Source organism: Anolis sagrei, chromosome 9 (assembly GCF_037176765.1).
Source record: "Anolis sagrei isolate rAnoSag1 chromosome 9, rAnoSag1.mat, whole genome shotgun sequence".
Taxonomy (NCBI): Eukaryota; Metazoa; Chordata; class Lepidosauria; order Squamata; family Dactyloidae; genus Anolis; species Anolis sagrei.
In genome coordinates, this window is record NC_090029.1 from 34,310,632 (window position 1) to 34,333,382 (window position 22,751).

The window sequence follows — 22,751 nt, forward strand, 5'->3', positions numbered from 1 at the left end:
GCCATGTTTTTTCTTTGTCAATTTGGCTCTCAATTTTTCCCAGGAACTGTCCATGGAAAGTCTTCTTTTGCTAGTTTTCTCTTCTGCTCTGGATTGTGCTTTTACAGTATTTCCTCTTTGTCTTTTGCACTTTAAGCAGTTTACTACAATTGACTTCCATTATTATTATTATTATTATTATTATTATTATTATTATTATTATTATACCAGGTGCTGTAGGCTATATTTCCTAGGAAGGAATAGAAAAATCAGCTCTGAGTTTTAGTTGCTGTGCCTAAGATTACACTGTGAATTTCACCCCCAGCACTACCTTATGGGAACCAACCTTGCCACAGAAAAAGTTCTGGGCTTGTATGAAATGAGAGCTTGCCTTACCTGTATCCCAACAGCTGGGTGTCACATTCTTGGGTTCCTGATGTGAATAAATATAGAGATCCATCCGTACACAATACCAGAATGTGCACTTTGTTAGGGATAGGCAATTTCTTGTTTGATGTTAAAGAAAGAGGCATGAACTGGAGGCTTCGTACAGCATATCCTTTTGGAAGCACAGTCACAGACAAGGGGAACCCTAAAAAAGAATAAGCCAGTGAGGATGGAAGTAAATGCATCTTCCCTTTTGGGCAAGATGCTAAGGAAGGTTTCATCTGTTTTGGCTCTTGAGGACTTGATGGCCATATTTGCTTGCAATGCAATTTAAAGATTTTCTTTACCATTTATTCATTTATTCATTTAAAATGGTTTTTTTACCCCTCTTGTCTTCCAGAAGGATGGCCTACTGGCAAGGGATGGGGTGCATCTCACACAAGTAGGAAAACACCTTTTTGCTCACAGACTCGCAAACCTCATTAGACGCACTTTAAACTAGGTCCACCGGGGGAGGGGGACAACAGCCTTGCGAACACTACTTTACCCATAATGTCTGGGAATTGCCAGAAGGCTAAACGGAGGGCTGCACAAACACAACAAGGACCAAGTACCAAAAACACAATAATCCCAATTAAACAGCTCAAGGGAAGATCCCAGGGGCTCACATGTCTTTACACTAATGCACAGAGCATGGGAAATAAACAAGACGAACTCCAACTTTTAGCACAACACCACAAATATGATATCATAGGGATCACTGAAACCTGGTGGGATGACTCCTATCGCTGGAATGTAGATATCGAGGGGTATAACCTCTTTCACAGAAACCGAACAAAGGGGAGAGGAGGCGGAGTAGCCTTATATGTCAAGAACTCTTATGCTGCAGAAGAGATTCAAGACAGCAATCTGGGAAACCAGCTTGAAATCATCTGGATAAGAATCAAGGGAACTGGGACTCAAAAAGATGTCGTTGTAGGCGTCTACTACAGACCCCCAAGCCAGGAGGAAGAACTTGATGAAGTCTTCTGCCAACAGTTGACCAAACAGGCACAGAAAAGAGATGTAGTAGTCATGGGCGATTTCAACTATCCCGATATTTGCTGGAAAACAAACTCGGCCAAGAGTACAAGGTCCAACAAATTCCTCGCTTGCCTGGCAGACAATTTCATGGTCCAGAAGATAGAAGAGGCAACAAGGGGATTGGCTACTCTTGATCTCATCCTAACAAATGCGGAGGACCTGATCGATGCTGTTGAAGTGGAAGGATCCTTAGGGGCAAGTGACCATGTGCTCCTGCAATTTGAGGTACAAAGGAAGGCCGAAACTAAGACAAGTCAAACCCGCATTTTGGACTTTAGGAGAGCTGATTTCCAAAAAATGAAGGAAACACTGAGCAGCATTCCGTGGACACAGATACTAAAAGACAAGGGAGTTACGGATGGATGGGAATTTCTCAAGAGTGAAATACTCAAGGCGCAATTGCAAACCGTGCCAACAAAGAGAAAAAATAGGACAAGTGCAAAGAAGCCAGAATGGATGTCCAAAGAACTTCTAACTGTGCTAAGACACAAAAGAGACATGCACAAGAAGTGGAAAAAGGGAGAAATCACCAAAGAAGAATTCAAACAAATAGCCAACACCTGTAGGGAAAAGGTCCGCAAAGCTAAAGCAAAAAACGAGCTCAAACTTGCCAGGGACATTAAAAACAATAAAAAGGGCTTCTATTCTTATGTCAGTAGAAAAAGGAAAAACAAGGAGGCGATAGGACCTCTTCGCGGAGAAGATGGGGCAATGCTGACAGGGGATAGGGAAAAGGCAGAACTACTTAATGCCTTCTTTGCCTCGGTCTTCTCACAAAAAGAGAGTCTTCAACCTCAGCAAGATGGAGTGGATGAGGGATTGGAGGACATCCAACCCCAAATTGGGAAAGAAGTCGTCCAGGAATACCTGGCCGCTCTTAATGAGTTCAAGTCCCCAGGGCCAGATCAACTACACCCCAGAGTATTGAAGGAACTAGCGGAAGTCATTTCGGAACCATTGGCAACCATCTTTGAGAGTTCTTGGAGAACGGGAGAAGTTCCAGCAGATTGGAGGAGGGCCAATGTGGTCCCAATCTTCAAGAAGGGAAAAAAGGACGACCCAAACAACTACCGTCCGGTCAGCCTCACGTCGATACCGGGCAAGATTCTGGAAAAGATTGTTAAGGAAGCGGTCTGCAAACACTTAGAAACAAATGCAGTCATCGCTAATAGTCAACATGGATTTATCAAAAACAAGTCATGCCAGACTAATCTGATCTCTTTCTTCGATAGAGTTACAAGCTGGGTAGATGCGGGGAATGCCGTGGATGGAGCGTACCTGGATTTCAGTAAGGCCTTCGACAAGGTCCCCCATGACCTTCTGGCAAGGAAACTAGTCCAATGTGGGCTAGGCAAAACTACGGTGAGGTGGATCTGGAATTGGTTAAGTGGACGAACACAGAGAGTGCTCACTAATGCTTCCTCCTCATCTTGGAAAGAAGTGACAAGTGGAGTGCCGCAGGGTTCCGTCCTGGGCCCGGTCCTGTTCAACATCTTTATTAATGACTTAGATGAAGGGCTAGAAGGCATGATCATCAAGTTTGCAGACGACACCAAATTGGGAGGGATAGCCAATAGTCCAGAGGACAGGAGCAGAATTCAAAACGATCTTGACAGATTAGAGAGATGGGCCAAAACTAACAAAATGAAGTTCAACAGTGACAAATGCAAGATACTCCACTTTGGCAGAAAAAATGAAATGCAAAGATACAGAATGGGGGACGCCTGGCTCGAGAGCACTACGTGTGAAAAAGATCTTGGAGTCCTCGTGGACAACAAGTTAAACATGAGCCAACAATGTGATGTGGCAGCAAAAAAAGCCAATGGGATTTTGGCATGCATCAATAGGAGCATAGTGTCTAGATCTAAGGAAGTAATGCTACCCCTCTATTCTGCTTTAGTTAGACCACATCTGGAATATTGTGTCCAATTCTGGGCACCACAATTCAAGAGAGATATTGACAAGCTCGAATGTGTCCAGAGGAGGGCGACTAAAATGATCAAGGGTCTGGAGAACAAGCCCTATGAGGAGCGGCTTAGGGAACTGGGCATGTTTAGCCTGAAGAAGAGAAGGCTGAGAGGAGATATGATAGCCATGTATAAATATGTGAGAGGAAGCCACAGGGAGGAGGGAGCAAGCTTGTTTTCTGCTTCCTTGGAGACTAGGACGCGGAACAATGGCTTCAAACTACAAGAGAGGAGATTCCATCTGAACATTAGGAAGAACTTCCTGACTGTGAGAGCCGTTCAGCAGTGGAACTCTCTGCCCCGGAGTGTGGTGGAGGCTCCTTCTTTGGAAGCTTTTAAGCAGAGGCTGGATGGCCATCTGTCAGGGGTGATTTGAATGCAATATTCCTGCTTCTTGGCAGGGGGTTGGACTGGATGGCCCATGAGGTCTCTTCCAACTCTTTGATTCTATGATTTTATGATTCTATGATAATCAAAAGGCTTGTGCCATCACACCCAGACACTATAACATTAAAACTGAGATGTGCTTCTGTCTTCATCTGGGCGAACTGCCTTTCTTTGAAGCAATAACGCAATACTTTCAGCAACTGATGCCAGTCAAGATATGAACATCAACAAAATATTTATTTCCAAAGTCCTTGGCAGACTTGGCACAGCTTGATAAAGTTACAACACAAACAGTCAATTTGGGAAACCATAGAGATGTTCTTTCTTTCCCTTTTCTTCAATTACTGAGGTAACCTTTCTCCAAATGGTAGAAAAAATCCTAGGATCTTTCACCCTAACCCTGAGCTGCTATGGTTAGAAAGACCAGGTCTTCCCCTATCTAAGCTCAAGGTTAGCTTTGGAGATGAAGTAATGCTCAATAGTACTCAATAACTATTTCTCTCTGAAATTGAAGATATAGCACACATATTATTTGATTGCAAATTGTATCAAAAGGTGAGAGACTTCCACCTTGGTCTATATATCAAACGGACAATGTATTGGGGATCTCACATCAGAACAACATATTGGCCAAGACCCAAAAATAACATATAAAACAGCTCTGTACTTAAGCAAAACAATACATCTGAGAACCACATATGTAGGGCTGATTGGGGTCAATTGTAGGGGTGATAATGAAATATGATGTATATACTCAGCTTGATCAGTTTATCAGTTTTATCATGTCTTATCATATTTACTTACTGTATTGTTATAAGTGTCTTATTTTAACTTACTACGTGGAGTGTGATTAGGTATTGTCAGGCCTTGTTGTTCTGTTTCTTATTGTGATATGGCCTAAGGGCTAATCAATAAAAACTACTACTACTACTATTTCTCTCTATTTCTCAATATCTATCTATGACTCAATTGCTATTTATTTATTTATTTATTTATTTATTTGTATACCGCTGTTCTCAGCCCTTAGGCGACTCACAGCGGTTAACAACAAGAATAGCAAAAATTCAATGCTACCAAAACACGGTATAAAAAACAGTTAACATCATAACATATTATAGAAAAGTATACAATTAACAACAATATACAATTGACACTAATAGCCATTCGTTAGCACCTCATCACTAAAAACATGATCCAGATCCGTCATCCATTGTTCCATTCCTATGTTCATTACATTCATTGCACTGGCTATTCGAACACCTGCTTAAACAACCAGGTTTTCACTTTTTTGCGGAATACCATTAATGATGGAGCTAGTCTAATGGGAAGGGCAATCTATCTATCTATCTATCTATCTATCTATCTATCTCAATTTCTCAATTGCTTATCTATCTATCTATCTATCTATCTATCTCAATTTCTCAATTGCTTATCTATCTATCTATCTATCTATCTATCTATCTATCTATCTATCTAAATTTCTCAATAGTACTCACAGTGGCTTTTCAGAGCTCCCTGTCTGACCAACAGCACATCTGAGGTTCTTTTCTCTACTGAAGGAGGCAGGGGAGATTCCAAAATGGAGATCTCAACCCCAGGAAAAAGGGCGGACTCCTAACCCAAAGAGATACTTTCAGAGCTTGGCTTTCCAGACTCTGATACTGCTTAACTTCCAGGGTGCTGCTGGGTCTATAGCAACCCTGGGGAAATGCAAAGGAATGCGATCCCATGCAGCTAAAAGGTAACGTAAACCATGCTCTTGGAGGACAGAACAAGGCTCATCACAAAGAACACTTGGGCCCCTGGGAAGTACGGTTGTTTTTCTGTATTAGGAAATAATAATAATAATAATAATAATAATAATAATAATAATCTTTATTTATACCCTGCCACCATCTCCCCAATGGGGACTCAGAGTGGCTCACATGGGGCCAAGCCCGGTCAACATATTACAACAAAATAAAACTAGAGCATAAACAATAAACAACATCATCAAATTACATCAAGAAAAAAATATAAACACAGTCATAAAATAACACTCCAATAGGCACAATCACAATAACAATGGGCGGACAGGATAAAAACAATTCTAAGACTCTAATGAGATAAAATAGGAGTAAATTATCTGCAGGGAACTAGTAAAAACATACATAGTTGTGAAGCTAAACTTCCCATTTGGAGGCCGTGTATTCCAGTGGGAAGAGCGTTGAGGGGTGCAATGGTGTCATATTATGCACCTACTCGCCAAAGGCACAGCGGAAGAGCCAGGTTTTAAGGTTCTTTTTGAATGTTTCTAGAGAAGGGGCTTTCCTGATCTCTCCAGGTAATGAGTTCCAAAGTCAATGGACTCTTCCCAATCTCATGAAAGGTGGTAAGGAGAAAGCTCACCAATAGATACGTCCCAAGAAGTAATGCTTCTGTCTTCACAGGCAAAAACCAGGTAAGAAGAGCAAGGTGTGATAGCTGAACATGCAATTGGAGCCGCACATGGCCAAACGATGTCTGGTTTTGGATCAGAATCTAGAAAAAATGGATGATCAAATGACTGCAGGAATGAACAATATTCCTAAGGTTCTCTGGAATGAAGGAATTACTAAATTACTAAACAACCAAACTGTGTCATTTATAAGGAATTCCTTGGCTGCCTGGTCTGTGGCTTGTTGACCTTCCTGAGGAAGGCTAGGTAAAGATTTTCCCTTGACATTAAGTCCAGTCACGTCTGACTCTGGCGGTTGGTGCTCATCTCCATTTCTAAGCCGAAGAGCCGGCGTTGTCCATAGACACCTCCAAGGTCATGTGGCCGGCATAACTGCATGGTGCACTGTTACCTTCCCGCCGGAGCGGTACCTATTGATCTAGTCATATTTGCATGTTTTCGAACTGCTAGGTTGGCAGAAGCTGGGGCTAACAGCGGGGGCTCACGCCGCTGCACAAATTCGAACCTGTGACCTTTCAATCAGCAACTTCAACAGCTCAGCGGTTAAACCCACTGCACTACCAGCTAAAACCTTTTTATTCTGACAGGTTTCTAAACCAGATTTTTTAAATAACAGTGGTTCCCAGCCTTTTTTAGACCAGGGGCCACTCTCCAACATTAGTACCAAAAGGGTTACAAATCGGTTTTTGGACAACTTTAGATTTGGTTTGGCTATTTGGGGAGCTGATTCAGAAAACTGTATTGGATAGACCACATCAGCTCTAGTTTCTGATACTGAACATATGCCATCCAGTAGTCGCCATCAGCTCACCCAAACCATATTTAATAATCTAGAGCTGTTGTGGTCTATCCAAGAGGGCAGGGCTGGTCGGCGACAGGGAAGCAGTGCAGGAGGCATGAAGGGAGCAGAAATAAAATTTTTAAAATGAATAAATAAATAAATAAATAAAGAGGAAGGAGGCTCATGGACCAGATTTTTGTCCTCGCAGCTCACTGGTGGTCTGCAGCCCATAGGTTAAGGACCACTGTTCTTATTTCCTTTTTAATTGTACTTTAACTGAATTGTTTTAATAATTGTAACTAGTTTAATTCTTATTTTAATATTTACTTTTTGGATGTTTTAATTGTATTGCTTTTCACATTGTGAGATACTTTGTGATCCAATATTTGGGAAAAGTGGGCTATAAATGCAGCAACAACAACAACAACAACAATATATATATATATATATATATATATATATATATATATATATATGTGTGTGTGTGTGTGTGTGTGTGTGATTATATTATCCTGCAGGGCAAGTGGTTGGACTGGATGGTCCTTGTGGCCTCTCCCAAATCTATGAGGGGCACAAGTTCCTGGTCTACAACAACAACAACAACAACAACAACAACAACTTTATTCTTATATCCCGCCACCATCTCCCCGAAGAGACTTGGGGCGGCTTAGAGACGGCACAAAGTGCCTTAAAATAAGCATAAAAGTGAACACAATATAAAATACAATAAAATAAAACACATGCATATACTAAAACATCAATTCAGACTCGATCAAACTGTGATCCTCTAACCATGGCAGTAAATATTTATAAACATAGCCAGGCTGTAAATATTAGGAATAAGGTAAGTGTCAGCTGCCGTAACGGTCTATAATGGATAGGAGAATTTGAGCGTTATTCTGGAATGGATTACAATTATTATTATTAATAATAATAATAATAATAATAATAATACCCTGCTTTATTTCCCCAAAGGGGATTCAAAGCGACTTGACATAATATACAATTTAAAATATACAAATATGCAACCATTAAAACAGAATTAAACACAAACAGCACTTTAAAAGTCCTAGTTAAAATCCATCAAAACATATTCAAAGTTAAAAACAGCATCCCCCAACTAGATCTTAAACACCTCCCTCTTTAAAAGCCTGTCTGAATAGAAAGGTTTTAGCCTGCCATCAGAAGGATAGCTTACCTGGGCTTAACTGGGCAGGGAATTCCACAGTCACGGGGCGGTCACCAAAAAAGCCCTCTTTCTCGTTCCCACCATAGAATCATAGAATCAAAGAGTTGGAAGAGACCTCATGGGCCATCCAGTCCAACCCCATTCTGCCAAGAAGCAGGGATATTGCATTCAAAGCACCCCTGACAGATGGCCATCCAGCCTCTGTTTAAAAGCTTCCAAAGAAGGAGCCTCCACCACACTCCGGGGCAGAGAGTTCCACTGCTGAACGGCTCTCACAGTCAGGAAGTTCTTCCTCATGTTCAGATGGAATCTCCTTTCTTATAGTTTGAAGCCATTGTTCCGTGTCCTAGTCTCCAAGGAAGCAGAAAACAAGCTTGCTCCCTCCTCCTCCCTGTGGCTTCCTCTCACATATTTATTCATGGCTATCATATCTCCTCTCAGCTTTCTCTTCTTCAGGCTAAACATGCCCAGCTCCTTAAGCCGCTCCTCATAGGGCTTGTTCTCCAGACCCTTGATCATTTTAGTTGCCCTCCTCTGGACACATTCCAGTTTGTCAATATCTTTCTTGAATTGTGGTGCCCAGAATTGGACACAATATTCCAGGTGTGGTCTAACCAAAGCGGAATAGAGCATGGGGAGCATTACTTCCCTGGATCTAGACACTAGGCTCCTCTTGATGCAGGCCAAAATCCCATTGGCTTTTTTTGCCACCACATCACATTCCTGGCTCATGTTTAACTTGTTGTCCACGAGGACTCCAAGATCTTTTTCACACGTACTGCTCTCGAGCCAGGCATTGTCCCCCATTCTGTATCTTTGCATACAAACCAGACTTGAGATGGGGTGGGACCGAGAGAAGGGCCTCTCCTGAAGATCTCAGGGCCCAGGCAGGGAGCTCAGTCAGTCAAATAGCCTGGACCTCAAGGATCTTAGCTCCATGGGTCTCTAGTAGGCCTGAGTAACAACGCAAAAAATTGTTTCTAAAATTGATTTGTATTTGGGGTTTTTTTTATTTAAAATAATTACAAAATTTTCCTTTTAAAAAGTTCGATATTTACGAAATTTCGTAAATGGTAAAAAATTAACGAATCGATTTCCGAAACAATAACGAATCGATTCGTTAATGGCGGACGCGACCGCGAAATACGCTAAAAAACCTCCAAAAACTTCTGAAGCTTCCCTCTCCCTCTGTTGTTGACTGTTGGTGTGATATTATAATTTTTTTTCACTAATTAAACCATAAAACTGGCCCAGACATGCGGAAATAATAACGAAACGACCTCAGAACAATAACGAAACGAATACAATAACGAAATACGAAGCATTTACAAAACGTGTTTAAAAATTCGTTTTTTTTAATAATTGCTCCAGAATGGTTTGTTATCGTTTTGTAACTGGAAAAATTAACGAATTATTAACGAATTACGAATTAACGAAACGAAACCGCCCAGGCCTAGTCTCTAGCCCCTACTTGCCAAGTTTGAAATAGTAGCATTCCCTCCCCTTGCCTCTCCTTATGAGTACATGGAACAGAAAGTAAGTATCACCGAGAAGGAAACTTTCTTCTGATTCAAGGTCCATACCACTCAGAGCCTTAAAAGAGTCAAAACAACATTTTGAACTACTGATTCCACAAATTACCTATATTTATTCAAATCTAATGCACCATAATACGCGCCTATGTAGTTCTCATATTGTATTACCTGGTTTCTCCTTTGGTGGACGACTCAGAAGATAAAAACAAAGATTGTGACTACCGCTCCAATGAACACTGAGTGCAACAGATATATCTGGAGAAAGGGGACAAGAGGAGGCAATGAAAGACCGAGTAGTAAGAAAGACCGAATACTTAAGGATTCCATCCATTCCTTCTCCCTGTGACCAAAGTGGAAAACTCAAAACTAATAGGGAAATTATATCAATATTAAAATGTTGGTACTTAGTTATAGGTACCTGCCATAATTAGTTAATATCTGAAACCATAATATTGGCAGAGGAAATGCAACACTGCTGAAAATTGGAAATTACCTGGCTCAGCTTTGATTTCAGCTCCCAAAGGCAGGGTGCGACCAGGCAAGTGAAAATGAAACACAGCATGGCTGAAAACAGAGAAACCAGAATTCAGTACAACAGGTGTGATATTCAAAGGATTTCACAAATAAAGTGATACTGGGGGAGTATTATTTAATTAATGTTTTCCACCACCTTTCCTCCCAAAACCAAAAACAAAAGAAATGCTAATGAAACATCACAAACACACTACCAAATTGCTCTATAAAGCCAAGCAGGCCAAATAGCAAAGCTAGAACTGGGTTGCTGTGAGATTTCTGGGCTGTATGGCCATGTTCCAGAAGCATTCTCTCCTGATGTTTTGCATGCATCTATGGTAGGCATCCTCAGAGGTTTGGGGGTCTGTTGGAAACTAGGCAATTGGCCACCCTGATTAGCATTTAATGGCCTTGCGGCTTCAAAACCTGGCTGGTTGCTGCCTGGGGGATCCTTGTAGGGAGGTGTTAGCTGGCCTTGGTTGATTCTTGTCTGGGATTCCCCTGATTTTTTAGTATTGCACTTTATTTGTGGTCCTGATTTTAGAACTTTTTAAAAATATTGGTAGCCAGATTTTGTTCATTTTCATGGCTTCCTGAATGTTGCTGTTGCCGCCCTGACTTCGTGTTAATCAAGGTGGCAAACTGCAATATTCACACATACCTCAAGCAGACAAGAGTTCTTTCCCTCACCCTGGATATTCCATCTATTTAAATAAAAATGTAATGTTTGTTTGTGGGATTAACATAACTCAAAAACCACTGAACGAATTTACAACAAATTGGGACACAACAAGTGACCATCACTCATAAAAACACTGAAAAACACAGCAGAAGGGACTTAAAAAGCCAACCCCCCCCAAATATTACAATGCATGCAAAAACCCATATATATATATATATATATATATATATATATATATACACATACACACACACACACACACACACATGAACACACATATATACAAATATATACACACATATATACACACACAATACACACATACACACAAAAACCCTATACATACACACACACACACACACGAACACACATATATACAAATATATACACACATATATACACACACAATACACACATACACAGACTGGACCATAGCAACGCGTGGCAGGGGACAGCTAGTAGATATATAAACCTCACTTCCTTAGTTTCCAACAGACCCCTCAACTTCTGAGGATGCCTGCTGTAGGTGTGGGCAAAATGTCAGGAGAGAATGCTTCTGGAACATAGCCATACAGCCCAGAAAACTCACAGCATCCCAGTGATTCTGGCCACAAAAGCCTTTGACAATACAAAGCTAGGACAAAATCCAACTGCCCGTTCATTGAATCAATTGGAACTTTACCTATTCACTTATTTGATTTGTATTCTGCTGTCCTCTGAAATGGGATTCAAAGCGGCTTGTAAATCAATCTGGTAAACCAGCATTTATTTTGGACTATCAAATAGCATCATTTTAGCAAGAGAAAGAACCTGATTTTGCTCTTCCAGCCCCAAAGCATGCTACACAGTTGGAAGATGCATGTCAAAGGTCCTAGTATTTTTCCCTTCTCACCTGGGTTTCTCCTCTTTGGGCTCCATCTCCTCCTCCGTCTCCAGATACTGCTGGAAAGTGTTGTTAAAAATGGCATCCAGCTGCTCCCACTGGGACTCCTTCATCATATGGTTGTATCCCAAGCCAAGGACACTGCCATCGTCACTCTTCATTAAGGCATCAAAGGGATTCTTAAAGGTGCTTCCTGCATTTGGATGCATAGAAAGCCTTACTAAGAAACTGGGTTGTTGTAGGTTTTTCAGGCTGCACGTCCACGTTCTAGAAGCATTCTCTCCTGACATTTCGCCTGCATCTATGGCAGAGACCTCACAATCTCTGAGGATGCCTGTCATAGATGCAGGCAAAACCTCAGGAGGGAATGCTTCTAGAAAATGGCCATACAGCCTGAAAAAGCTACAAAATGCGTTATTGTCATATGCCAACCAGGGATACCACGACTAGGATGGTTGTTATAATTCTCTCTCCCTATATAGATATCTATCTATCTATCTATCTATCTAGGTTATACATATATATATCTATATAGGGAGAGAGAATTATAACAACCATCCTAGTCGTGGTATCCCTGGTTGGCATATGACAATAGAGATACAGATACAGATATAGATAAAAATGTAATGTTCGTTTGTGGGATTAACATAACTCAGAAACCACTGGATGAATTGACACGAAATTTTGACACAAGACACCTAACAGTCCAATGAGTGTTCATCACCCCTAAAAATACAAAAAGACCACAGCAGAACGGACTTAAAAATTCCAAAAATACACCATACACACACACACACACACACATATATATACACACACATGCACACATACATACACATACGTATATATATATATATATATATACACACACACACCCAGGCACACACATATGTACACACATACATCTTTATACAGACACATATATACATATACACAGGCACACATACATGCACACATACATACACCCACATATAAACACAAATATGCATATAGACAAGTACACACATATACACAATATATATACATATAAACACACAAATATATACACACATATATACACAGATGCACTCATAGAATCATAGAATCAAAGAGTTGGAAGAGACCTCATGGGCCATCCAATCCAACCCCCTGCCAAGAAGCAGGAATATTGCATTCAAATCACCCCTGACAAATGGCCATCTCTCATACATATGCACACTCATACATATGCACACATATACATTCACACACACATATATATACACTTGCAAACACACATATATATATACAGATGCACACATATAAACACATATACACACTCACACAAAACATATATATACAGACTGGGCCACAGCAGGGGACGGCTAGTGTGTGTGTGTATATATATATATGGGGTGGGGGTGGTGCTGGGGGTGGTGACGGCCAACAGGGAGCTCTGGCGTGGGCTGGTCCATGAGGTCACAAAGAGTCGGAGACGACTGAATGAATGAACAACAACAATTTATGGGGTATAAATATAGGAAATAAATAAAATAAATAAATAACCCCAGGTCTCTTTCCTGCAAGGGATCCATGAGACTTAATTAACACCAGAGGCAAATCCAAACAATGCCTGGCTGTTCTATTTTCAAAGAGAGAGAATAGTGTTCTCAAAAGCTTTCATGGCTAGAATCACTGGGTTGCTGTGAGTTTTCCGGGCTGTATGGCCATGTTCCAGAGGCATTCTCTCCTGATGTTTCTCCCACATCTATGGTGGACATCCTCTGAAGTTGTGAAGTCTATAGGAAACTAAGCAAGTGGGATTTATATATCTATGGAATGTCCAGGATGGGAGAAAGAACTCTTGTCTGTTTGAGGCAAGTGTGGACGTTGCAATTGGCTACCTTGATTAGCATTTAATGGCCTTGCAGATTCAAAGCCTGGCTAGTTGCTGCCTGGGGAATCCTTGTAACTGGCCTTCACTGATTCTTGTCTGGAATTCCTCTGGCTTTTTTTTTTTTTACTGTTGCTCTTTATTTACTGTCCTGATTTTAAAGTTTTTTTTAATACTGGTAGCCAGATTTTGTTCATTTTCATGGTTTCCTCCTTTCTGTTGAAATTGTCCACACGCTTGTGGATTTCAATGGCTTCTCTGTGAAGTCTGACATGGTAGCTGTTGGAGTGGTCCAGCATTTCTGTGTTCTCAAATAATATTCTGTGTGTAGGTTGAAGCTGCAGTGCCATTAAATGCTCATCAAGGTGGCCAATGGCAATGTTCACACTTGCCTCCAACAGACAAGACATTCCACAGATATAGAAACCCCACTTGCCTAGTTTCCAATAGGCCTCACAACCTCTGGGGATATCTGCCATGGAACGGGGTGAAACGTCAGGTACGAATGGCTCTGGAACATGGCCATATAGCCCAGAAAACTCACAGCAACAAAGAGGTAATCGTCTGGATGATCCCTTGTTCTGGTAGGAATAATAGAATCAAAGAGTTGGAAGAGACCTCCTGGGCCATCCAGTCCAACCCCTGCCAAAAAGCAAGAACATTGCATTCAAAGCACCCCTGACAGATGGCCATCCAGCCTCTGTTTAAAAGCTTCCAAAGAAAAAGCCTCCATCACACTCTGGGGCAGAGAGTTCCACTGCTGAACAGCTCTCACAGTCAGGAAGTTCTTCCTAATGTTCAGATGGAATCTTCTTTCTTGTGTTTGAAGCCATTGTTCGGCGTCCTAGTCTCCAGGGCAGCAGAAAACAAGCTTGCTCCCCAGGCTGTATGGCCATATTCCAGAAGCATTCTCTCCCCATAACTTCCTCTCACATATTTCTACATGGCTATCATGTCTCCTCTCAGCCTTCTCTTCTTCAGACTAAACATGTCCAGCTCCTTAAGCCGCTCCTCATAGGGCTTGTTCTCCAGACCCTTGATCATTTTAGTCACCCTCTTCTGGACATATTCCAGCTTGTCAATATCTCCCTTCAATTGTGGTGCCCAGAATGGACACCATATTCCAGGTGTGGTCTGACCAAGTCAGAATAGAGGGGTAGCATGACTTCCCTGGATCTAGACACTAGACTCCTACTGATGCGGGCCAAAATCCCATTAGCTTTTTTTTGCTGCCACATCACATTGTTGGATCATGTTTAACTTGTTGTCCATGAGGACTCCAAGATCTTTTTCACACGTCCTGCTCTCGAGCCAGGCCTCATCCCCCATTCTGTATCTTTGCATTTCACTTTTTCTGCCTAAGTGGAGTATCTTGCATTTGTCCCTGTTGAACTTCATTTTGTTTGTTTTGGCCCATCATCTCTCTAATCTGTCAAGATCGTTTTGAATCCTGCTCCTGTCCTCTGGAGTATTGTTTCTCCCTCCCAATTTGGTGTAGTCTGCAAACTTGATGATCCCGCCTTCTAACCCTTCATATCAGTCATTAATAAAGATCATGTTTACCTTCCTGTCCACGAGGTCTCCAAGATCTTTTTCCCACGTACTGCTCTCGAGCCAGGCATTGTCCCCCATTCTGTATCTTTGCATTTCGTTTTTTCTGCCTAAGTGTATCTTGCATTTGAAATACTGGGCAATGAGAATTTGTATTAACCTGGTCGAATCTGCCTAAATCTGCCTTTACTTTCCCTTTAAACTGTTTAAAACTAAACATTGCGATTGTCCCAGCTTCTTCCCTTCTATCCCTGACTCTGCTTTATATTTAGCTGGAGGAAAAGTTCTGGGCAAGTCAAAGTCTTCTTCATGAACGGTGTGCTGTTTCATAAATAAATAGCTTATTTGTGTGGTTTGCATTTCTATTTTAACTTTATGATTATTATTATTATTATTTTAAAAAGCCATTAAATGTAAAAGTGAGGGAACAGAAGAGGTGAAAAGAGAGTCTAACCTGCAAGCGGCTTGGGTGACCTGATTTTCAGGAGCAGCACTGGGGGAACCAGCTTAGATTCAACTTTGCTTAGGAGTTGTAGCAAATCCTGAAATTAAGCAAAAGGAGGATCTGAATAACTTGGTTAAAATACCCACCAATTATTATTGAGCTAAGCTACTTTGGGCTTGGATGGTGCATCTTCTTCAGATGTTGTGTATGTGTGTGTGTCAGGAACAACTTGAGAAACTGCAAGTCACTTCTGGTGTGAGAGAATTGGCCTTCTGCAAGGACACTGCCCAGGGGATACCAAGATATGTTACCATCCCGAGGTAGGTTTCTCTCATGTCCCTGCATGAGAAGCTGGAGCTGATAGACAAGAGCTCACCCTGCTCCCCAGATTTGAACCTCTGACCTTTTGGTCCGCAGTCCTGCCGGCAAAAGGGTTTAGCTCATTGTGTCACCGGGGACTCCATCTTCTTCAGATAAGAAATTGCCAATCTAGGTAGAAAGACACTGGGACTTCCTCAGTGCTATGATAAGACTAATGGACCGCAATTTACTAACACAGGTATCAAATTTCACCTATCTAAATCTAGGAGACACCAATTTATGTGTTCCCATAGCCATCTCCAATGGGAGGATTGAATGCCCCCATATATGGTTGTCTTATGCCAGCATTTCTCATCCTAGGGGTCAGGACCTCGGGGGGGGGGTCACGAGGGGGTGTCAGAGGGGTCACCAAAGACCATCAAAAAACACAGTATTTTCTGTTGGTCATTGGGGTTCTGTGTGGGAAGTTTGGCCCAATTCTATCATTGGTGGAATTAAGAATGCTCTTTGATTGTAGGTGAACTATAAATTTCAGAAACTACAACTCCCAAATGTCCAGGCCTATTTTCCCCAAATTCCACCAGTGTTCACATTTGGCCATATTGAGGACTCATGCCCAGTTTGGTCCTGATCCGTCATTGTTTGAGTCCACAGTGAGTAAACTAGAACTCCAAAACTCAAGGTCAGTGCCCACCAAACCCTTCCAGTATTTTCTGTTGGTCATGGGAATTCTGTGTGCCAAGTTCGATTCCATCACTGGTGGAGTTCTGAATGCTCTTTGATTGTAGATGCACTACATATCCCAGCAACTACAACTCCCAAATGACAAACACAATTCTCCCCCCAACCCCACCAGTATTCTAAATCTGGCATATCGGGTATTCGTGCCAAATTTGCTCCAGTGAATGAATATATATCATGCATATCTGATATTTATGTTATGATTCATAACAGCAGCAAAATTATAGTTATGAAGTAGCAACGAAAATAATTTTATGGTTAGGGGTCAGCACAACATGAGGAGCTGTATTAAGGGGTTGCAGCATTAGGAAGGTTGAGAAACACAGTCTTATGCCAAAGAAGAAAGAAGAAAGAGTGCAGAGATAGGGTTTGAGTGGCAGATTCTGTGGTGAATGGAAACCAGGGCCTTAGCACACACCAAATCCCAATATTCCCTCTGGGAAAACTCTGGTTTTTAAATTTCTGGTAGCTCAAGGAAGGTCAGACTTGGGGCTGCTTACCATCTCTTCGGGGACTTGACTTTGGATATCCACACTCTTTTTCTACAGAACCACACAAGACAGCAATTTTAGTATAAGGCAAACTGTAATATCTTCACTCTAGCTAAGCTTAAGCTCCCATAGAATTATTCAATTTAATCTCTCAGGACAGAAAGAAAAAGAAAATGAGAAGGAGGTGGGTAGATATTGTTTGCAGAATTTGAGGAGCTTTATATCTATACATACACACTTAGAATTGATATAATGACAGATATGATAAGTCATCCATAAGTGGGTTTCATAGCATCATCCTTCATATTGAGATGTGTGCTTTGTTGGTTTATGATTTTTAAAAACTTTTCATCTACAATTTGTGCATAAACCACTGGAATGCTTTCCGTAAATATTTGAGTATAAGCCAAGTTTTTCAGCCCATTTTTTAGGCTGAAAAAGCCCCCTTCAGCTTATACTCAAGTCAAAGTTATTTATTATTTTATTCTGTTATTATTATTTTTATTACATTTATTATTTTACTCTATTTATTATTATTACATTTACATTATTTTACTTTATTATTATTGTATTACATTTACATTACTTAAAGGAAAGCTTAGAGAAGACAGTTATGCTGGGAAAAATGGAAGGAAAAAGGAAGAGGGGCTGACCAAGGGCAAGATGGATGGATGGTATCCTTGAAGTGACTGGACTGACCTTGGAGGAGCTGGGGGTGGTGAGGGCCGACAGAGTTCTGGCGTGGACTGATCCATGAAGTCATGAAGAGTCGGAAACGACTGAACAAATGAACAACAACAGTTATTATTGTTATTATTACATTAATTATTTTACTCTATTATTACATTTACATTATTTTACTCTATTATTATCACATTTATTATTTTACTCTATTATTATTATTATTATCACATTTATTATTTTACTCTATTATTATTATTACATTTCTTATTTTATTTATTTATTTATTATTCAAACGTCTATGCGGCCACTCCCCTGGGGTTCGGAGCGGCTTGCAAGAACAGGCTAAAATCGAACACAATTTAAAAACAATTTAAAACAATTTAAAACAAAGTAAATTTTACTTTATTCTTGTTATTGCATTTATTACTTTACTCTATTTGTTATTATTACATTTATTAGTTACTCTATTATTATTATTATTATTATTTTCATTTCATTTATTATTTTACTCTCTTTATTATTATTATTGGAAGGATACGTAAGCACATTGAAGAAGGTTAGAATAATGGTTTAATCAGAGTTTTTATTTATTTATTTATTTATTTATTATTCTAACTTCTATGCGGCCACTCCCCTGGGGCTCGGAGCGGCTTACAAGAAGAGCTAAAATCTAACAAAGTTTAAAAGCAATTTAAAACAATTTAAAAACAACACTATCAAACATTAAAAGCCTGTCGGAACAGGTATGTCTTACATGTTGGACAGTCTTATCTTAAATTACAGTATTATGTAAATATTCCAATACATTTAACCTTCTGATGCCTCAATTAATATGATTTTATTGGTATTTATTTTTATTTTGAAATTTACCAGTAGCTGCTGTATTACCCACCTTTGACTTATACTCGAGTCAATACATTTTCCCAGTTTTTTTGTGGTAAAATTAGGTGCCTTGGCTTATATTTGGGTCGGCTTATACACGAGTATATACGGCATTCATAAAATACTTTTAGTAATTCAAAACGAGCTTTGTTGGCTACAGGAGCATGGCATAGATGTCGTCCTATGCAGAGTTCCACTTCTCTTTATTTTAATTTACTTATTTTTATCCTCAGTTTCTCCCAATGTAGGGACTCAGGCAAACTGTATCACATTAAACACTACAGTATTGTTTTGAGCATTTACTTCTACTTTCCTGAGTTATTTAAGCCTGTCTTTCTTCTCATTGCCAACAATTAGAATCCTTTAAAAATAGCAAAGCTTTTCCAGCAGAGGATTAAAAAAAAAGTTAAATATACAGGCAACACACTGATTTCTGTGTCCACCAAGAAAGTAAACTAGGACCCCTTCTACACTGCCATATAATCCACTTTTTCAAAGCAGATGATCCACATTGTCTGCTTTGAATTGGATTATATGAGTCTACACTGCCATATAATCAAGTTCCAAGCAGATAATCTGGATTTCATATGGCATTGTAGAAGGGACCTGGGTCCTTATGTTGTTTTGAACTGGGTTATATGAGTCTACACTGCCATATAATTCAGTTCCAAGCAGATAATCCGGATTTTATATGGCATTGTAGAAGGGGCCAGGGTCCTTATGTTGCTTTGAACTGGATTATATGAGTCCACACTGCCATATAATCAAGTTCCAAGCAGATAATCTGGATTTTATATGGCATTGTAGAAGGGGCCTGGGTCCTTATGTTGCTTTGAACTGGATTATATAAATCTACACTGCCACATAATCCAGTTCCAAGAAGATAATCTGGATTTTATATGGCATTGTAGAAGGGGCCTGGGTCCTTATGTTGCTTTGAACTGGATTATATGAGTCTACACTGCCATATAATCCACTTCCAAGCAGATAACTGGATTTTACATGGCATTGTAGAAGGGGCCTAAATCCTTATGTTGCTTTGAACTGGATTATATGAGTCTACACTGCCATATAATCCAGTTCCAAGCAGATAATCTGGATTTTATATGGCATTGTAGAAGGAGTTTAGGTCCTTATGCCGCTTTGAACTGGATTACATGAGTCTACACTGCCATATAATCCAGTTCCAAGCAAATAATCTGGATTTTAAATGGCATTGTAGAAGGGGCCTAGGTCCTTATGTTGGATATCAATGGGAAATAGCTTTGGAGTCAGGCTACGAGAGCTTTAATGGCATGCCAAAAGGTTAAGAAGAATTTGGCCCTGATCCACCTTAGGAGAATGACGCCTTCCTGATCTTGATCCAGGTCTCTCTGGAGGGGATGGCTGCTTGACTTCCTTTTCCTTCAGCTTGTCATTCTCACTTCCAGGAAGCCCTGGAAGCTGTACTGGTTGAATTATTTCCAGCTCCTTCAGCCAGGCATCCTTGGGCAATCGGTAAATCTCCAGCCACCCTTCTGAGCTGCCTGAATTGTGAAATCAGAATAAAGCACATGGAGCAACAGAGAAGGGGAAGAAAGGTCTTTCCGTCAGACCATCAGGCTTGATGCTCCCCCAACCTAGTCTTACATGACACCAAAAGGAGGATAGCAGATACAGTCCTAATGAGATGGCACATGCTACTGATCTGAGTGTGCTTTTCAACCACACGGTAACAAAAACATGTGGCCCTCTGTGCTGGTACGTCTGTACCAGGAGCTCCAACTTTATTTGCTTTGTATTAAATGTTTGCTTGCAGTCCAAGGTTTCAGGGATTCTGCAGAAAGGTGGCTTCCTTTGGTTGCAGTCGTAGGGCAAGTCACCTGTCCATCATCGTTAAGTTTTGGTTCCGCCCCTTGCTCAGGGCAATTGGGAAGGGAAGGGAGCCATTTTTAGTTAGTCTCAGTAAGGAAAGCTAATTTAGAGGACGTGTACAAGCTTCTCCTGTACAAAGGCTTCAATCCTTAAGACTTTCCAGGAGAGAACAGTCTTAAGAGCATCCAAAGATTTCCAAAGATTTCCAGGGAAACAGCCCTAAAGCTTTGAGGAATTTTGGAGGGTAAACAGTTTGGAAGACCAAAGAACTCCAGCTGGAGAATCTACTGGCCTTACTGGTAGGTCCACTCGGTGCTTGAGACGCAGTTTGACCCAGTAGCGGAGCCCACATCAGTAAGGCTTAGATTACAGTCAGCCTGGGAGAAGTTAAAAAAGGGATTTTCCTTAAAGTAAAGAAACAGTTATTGAAGACAATTGCCTGTCCCTCGTGGACAAGAGTAGGAAACCACCAGTTGCATAAAGGCCTGGAAGCATTTGTTTAATTTTATTGAAGACAAGAGAAGTTTCCGTTTGATTGTTCATTAATAAAGGACTCTGTTACACTTCACGAGCCATCTAAAGACCATTTGTGGTGGAAAATCCTTGAGAACTTCTCTTCCCGCTGAGCTCAAGTTGCACATCCTATTTTAAAGGCAATTATTTACAGGCCCAGCGTGTGACAGAACACCCTCCATGTACTACTCGACAGAAACTCTCACAATGGATATGTCTACTTGGTAGAATTGATGCAGTTTGACTCTACTTTAACTTTTTTTGTGTGTGTCAGGAGCGACTTGAAAAACTGTGAGTTGCTTCTGGTGTGAGAGAATTGGCCATCTGCAAGGATGTTACCCAGGGGACGACCTGATGTTTGAATGTTTTACCATCCTTGTGGGAGGTTTCTCTCATGTCCCTGCATGGGGAGCTGGAGCTGACAGAGGGAGCTCATCCATGCCCTTCCCAGATTCGGACCTCCAACCTGTCAGTCTTCAGTCCTGCCAGCACAAGGGTTTAACCCAGTGTTTCTCAACCTGGGGGTCGGGACCCCTGCAGGGGTCACAAGAGTGGGTCAAAGGGGTCACCAAAGACGATCAGAAAACACAGTATTTTCTGTTGTTCCTGGAGGTTCTATGTGGGAAGTTTGGTTCAATTCTATCACTGGTGCTGTTCACAATGCTCTTTGATTGTAGGTGAACTATAAATCCCAGCAACTACAACTCTCAAATGTCAAGTCTATTTTCCCCAAACTCCACCAGTGTTCACATTTGGGCACATTGAGTATTCATGCCAAGTTTGGTCCAGAGCCATCATTGTTTGAGTCCTCAGTGCTCTCTGGTTATAGGTGAACTACAACTCCAAAACTCAAGGTCAATGCCCATCAAACCCTTCCAATATTTTCTGTAGGTCATGGGAGAACTGTGTGCCAAGTTTGGTTCAATTCCATCGTTGGTGGAGTTTGGTTGTAGAATTATAAATCCCAGCAACTACAACTTCCAAATGACAAAATCAATCTTCCCCCAATCCTACCTGTATTCAAGTTTGGGTGCATTGGATATTTGTGCCAAATTTGGTCCAGTATATGAAAATCCATCCTGCATATCAGATATTTACATTACGATCCATAATAGTAGCAAAATGACAGTTATGAAATACTAAAAAAAATAATTTTATGTTTGGGGGCCACCACAACATGAGGAACTGCATTAAGGTGTCGCGACAGTTGAGAACCACTGATTTAACCCATTGCGTCACCAAGCTTCTTCTACTTTAACTGCCACGGCTCAATGCCATGTAATTATGGAACTTGTAGTTCCATAAGGCACTGGCACTCTTTCACAGACAAGGCTAAAGAGTTTGCAAAACTACAACTCCCGTGATTCCATAGGACTGAGCGGTTTCCTTTATTTATTTAATTTTTTTATTGCAAGTTTTACATATTTGAAGTGACTGGACTGACCTTGAAGGAGCTGGGGGTGGTGACGGCCGACAGGGAGCCCTGATGTGGGCTGGTCCATGAGGTCACAAAGAGTCGGAGACGACTGAACGAATGAACAACAAGAACTTATCACTTGCCCTTAACAAATTATATACAGAACATATATATCTT

General features: G+C 40.8%; 1 protein-coding gene across 1 annotated transcript in view; it reads right to left on the reverse strand.

The window, feature by feature from the left end:
• The window catches only part of WDR93 (WD repeat domain 93), a 42,871-nt gene that overhangs the window by 11,582 nt on the left and 8,538 nt on the right, over positions 1–22,751 (reverse strand). The window contains exons 5-12 of the mRNA XM_067471478.1: positions 20,123–20,316; positions 17,234–17,275; positions 15,681–15,768; positions 11,833–12,016; positions 10,239–10,309; positions 9,914–10,000; positions 6,192–6,323; positions 376–571 (exon numbers count right to left, since the gene is read on the reverse strand). Of these exons, the coding sequence (XP_067327579.1) occupies positions 376–571; positions 6,192–6,323; positions 9,914–10,000; positions 10,239–10,309; positions 11,833–12,016; positions 15,681–15,768; positions 17,234–17,275; positions 20,123–20,316 (994 nt within the window). The remainder of the gene's footprint in view (positions 1–375; positions 572–6,191; positions 6,324–9,913; positions 10,001–10,238; positions 10,310–11,832; positions 12,017–15,680; positions 15,769–17,233; positions 17,276–20,122; positions 20,317–22,751) is intronic.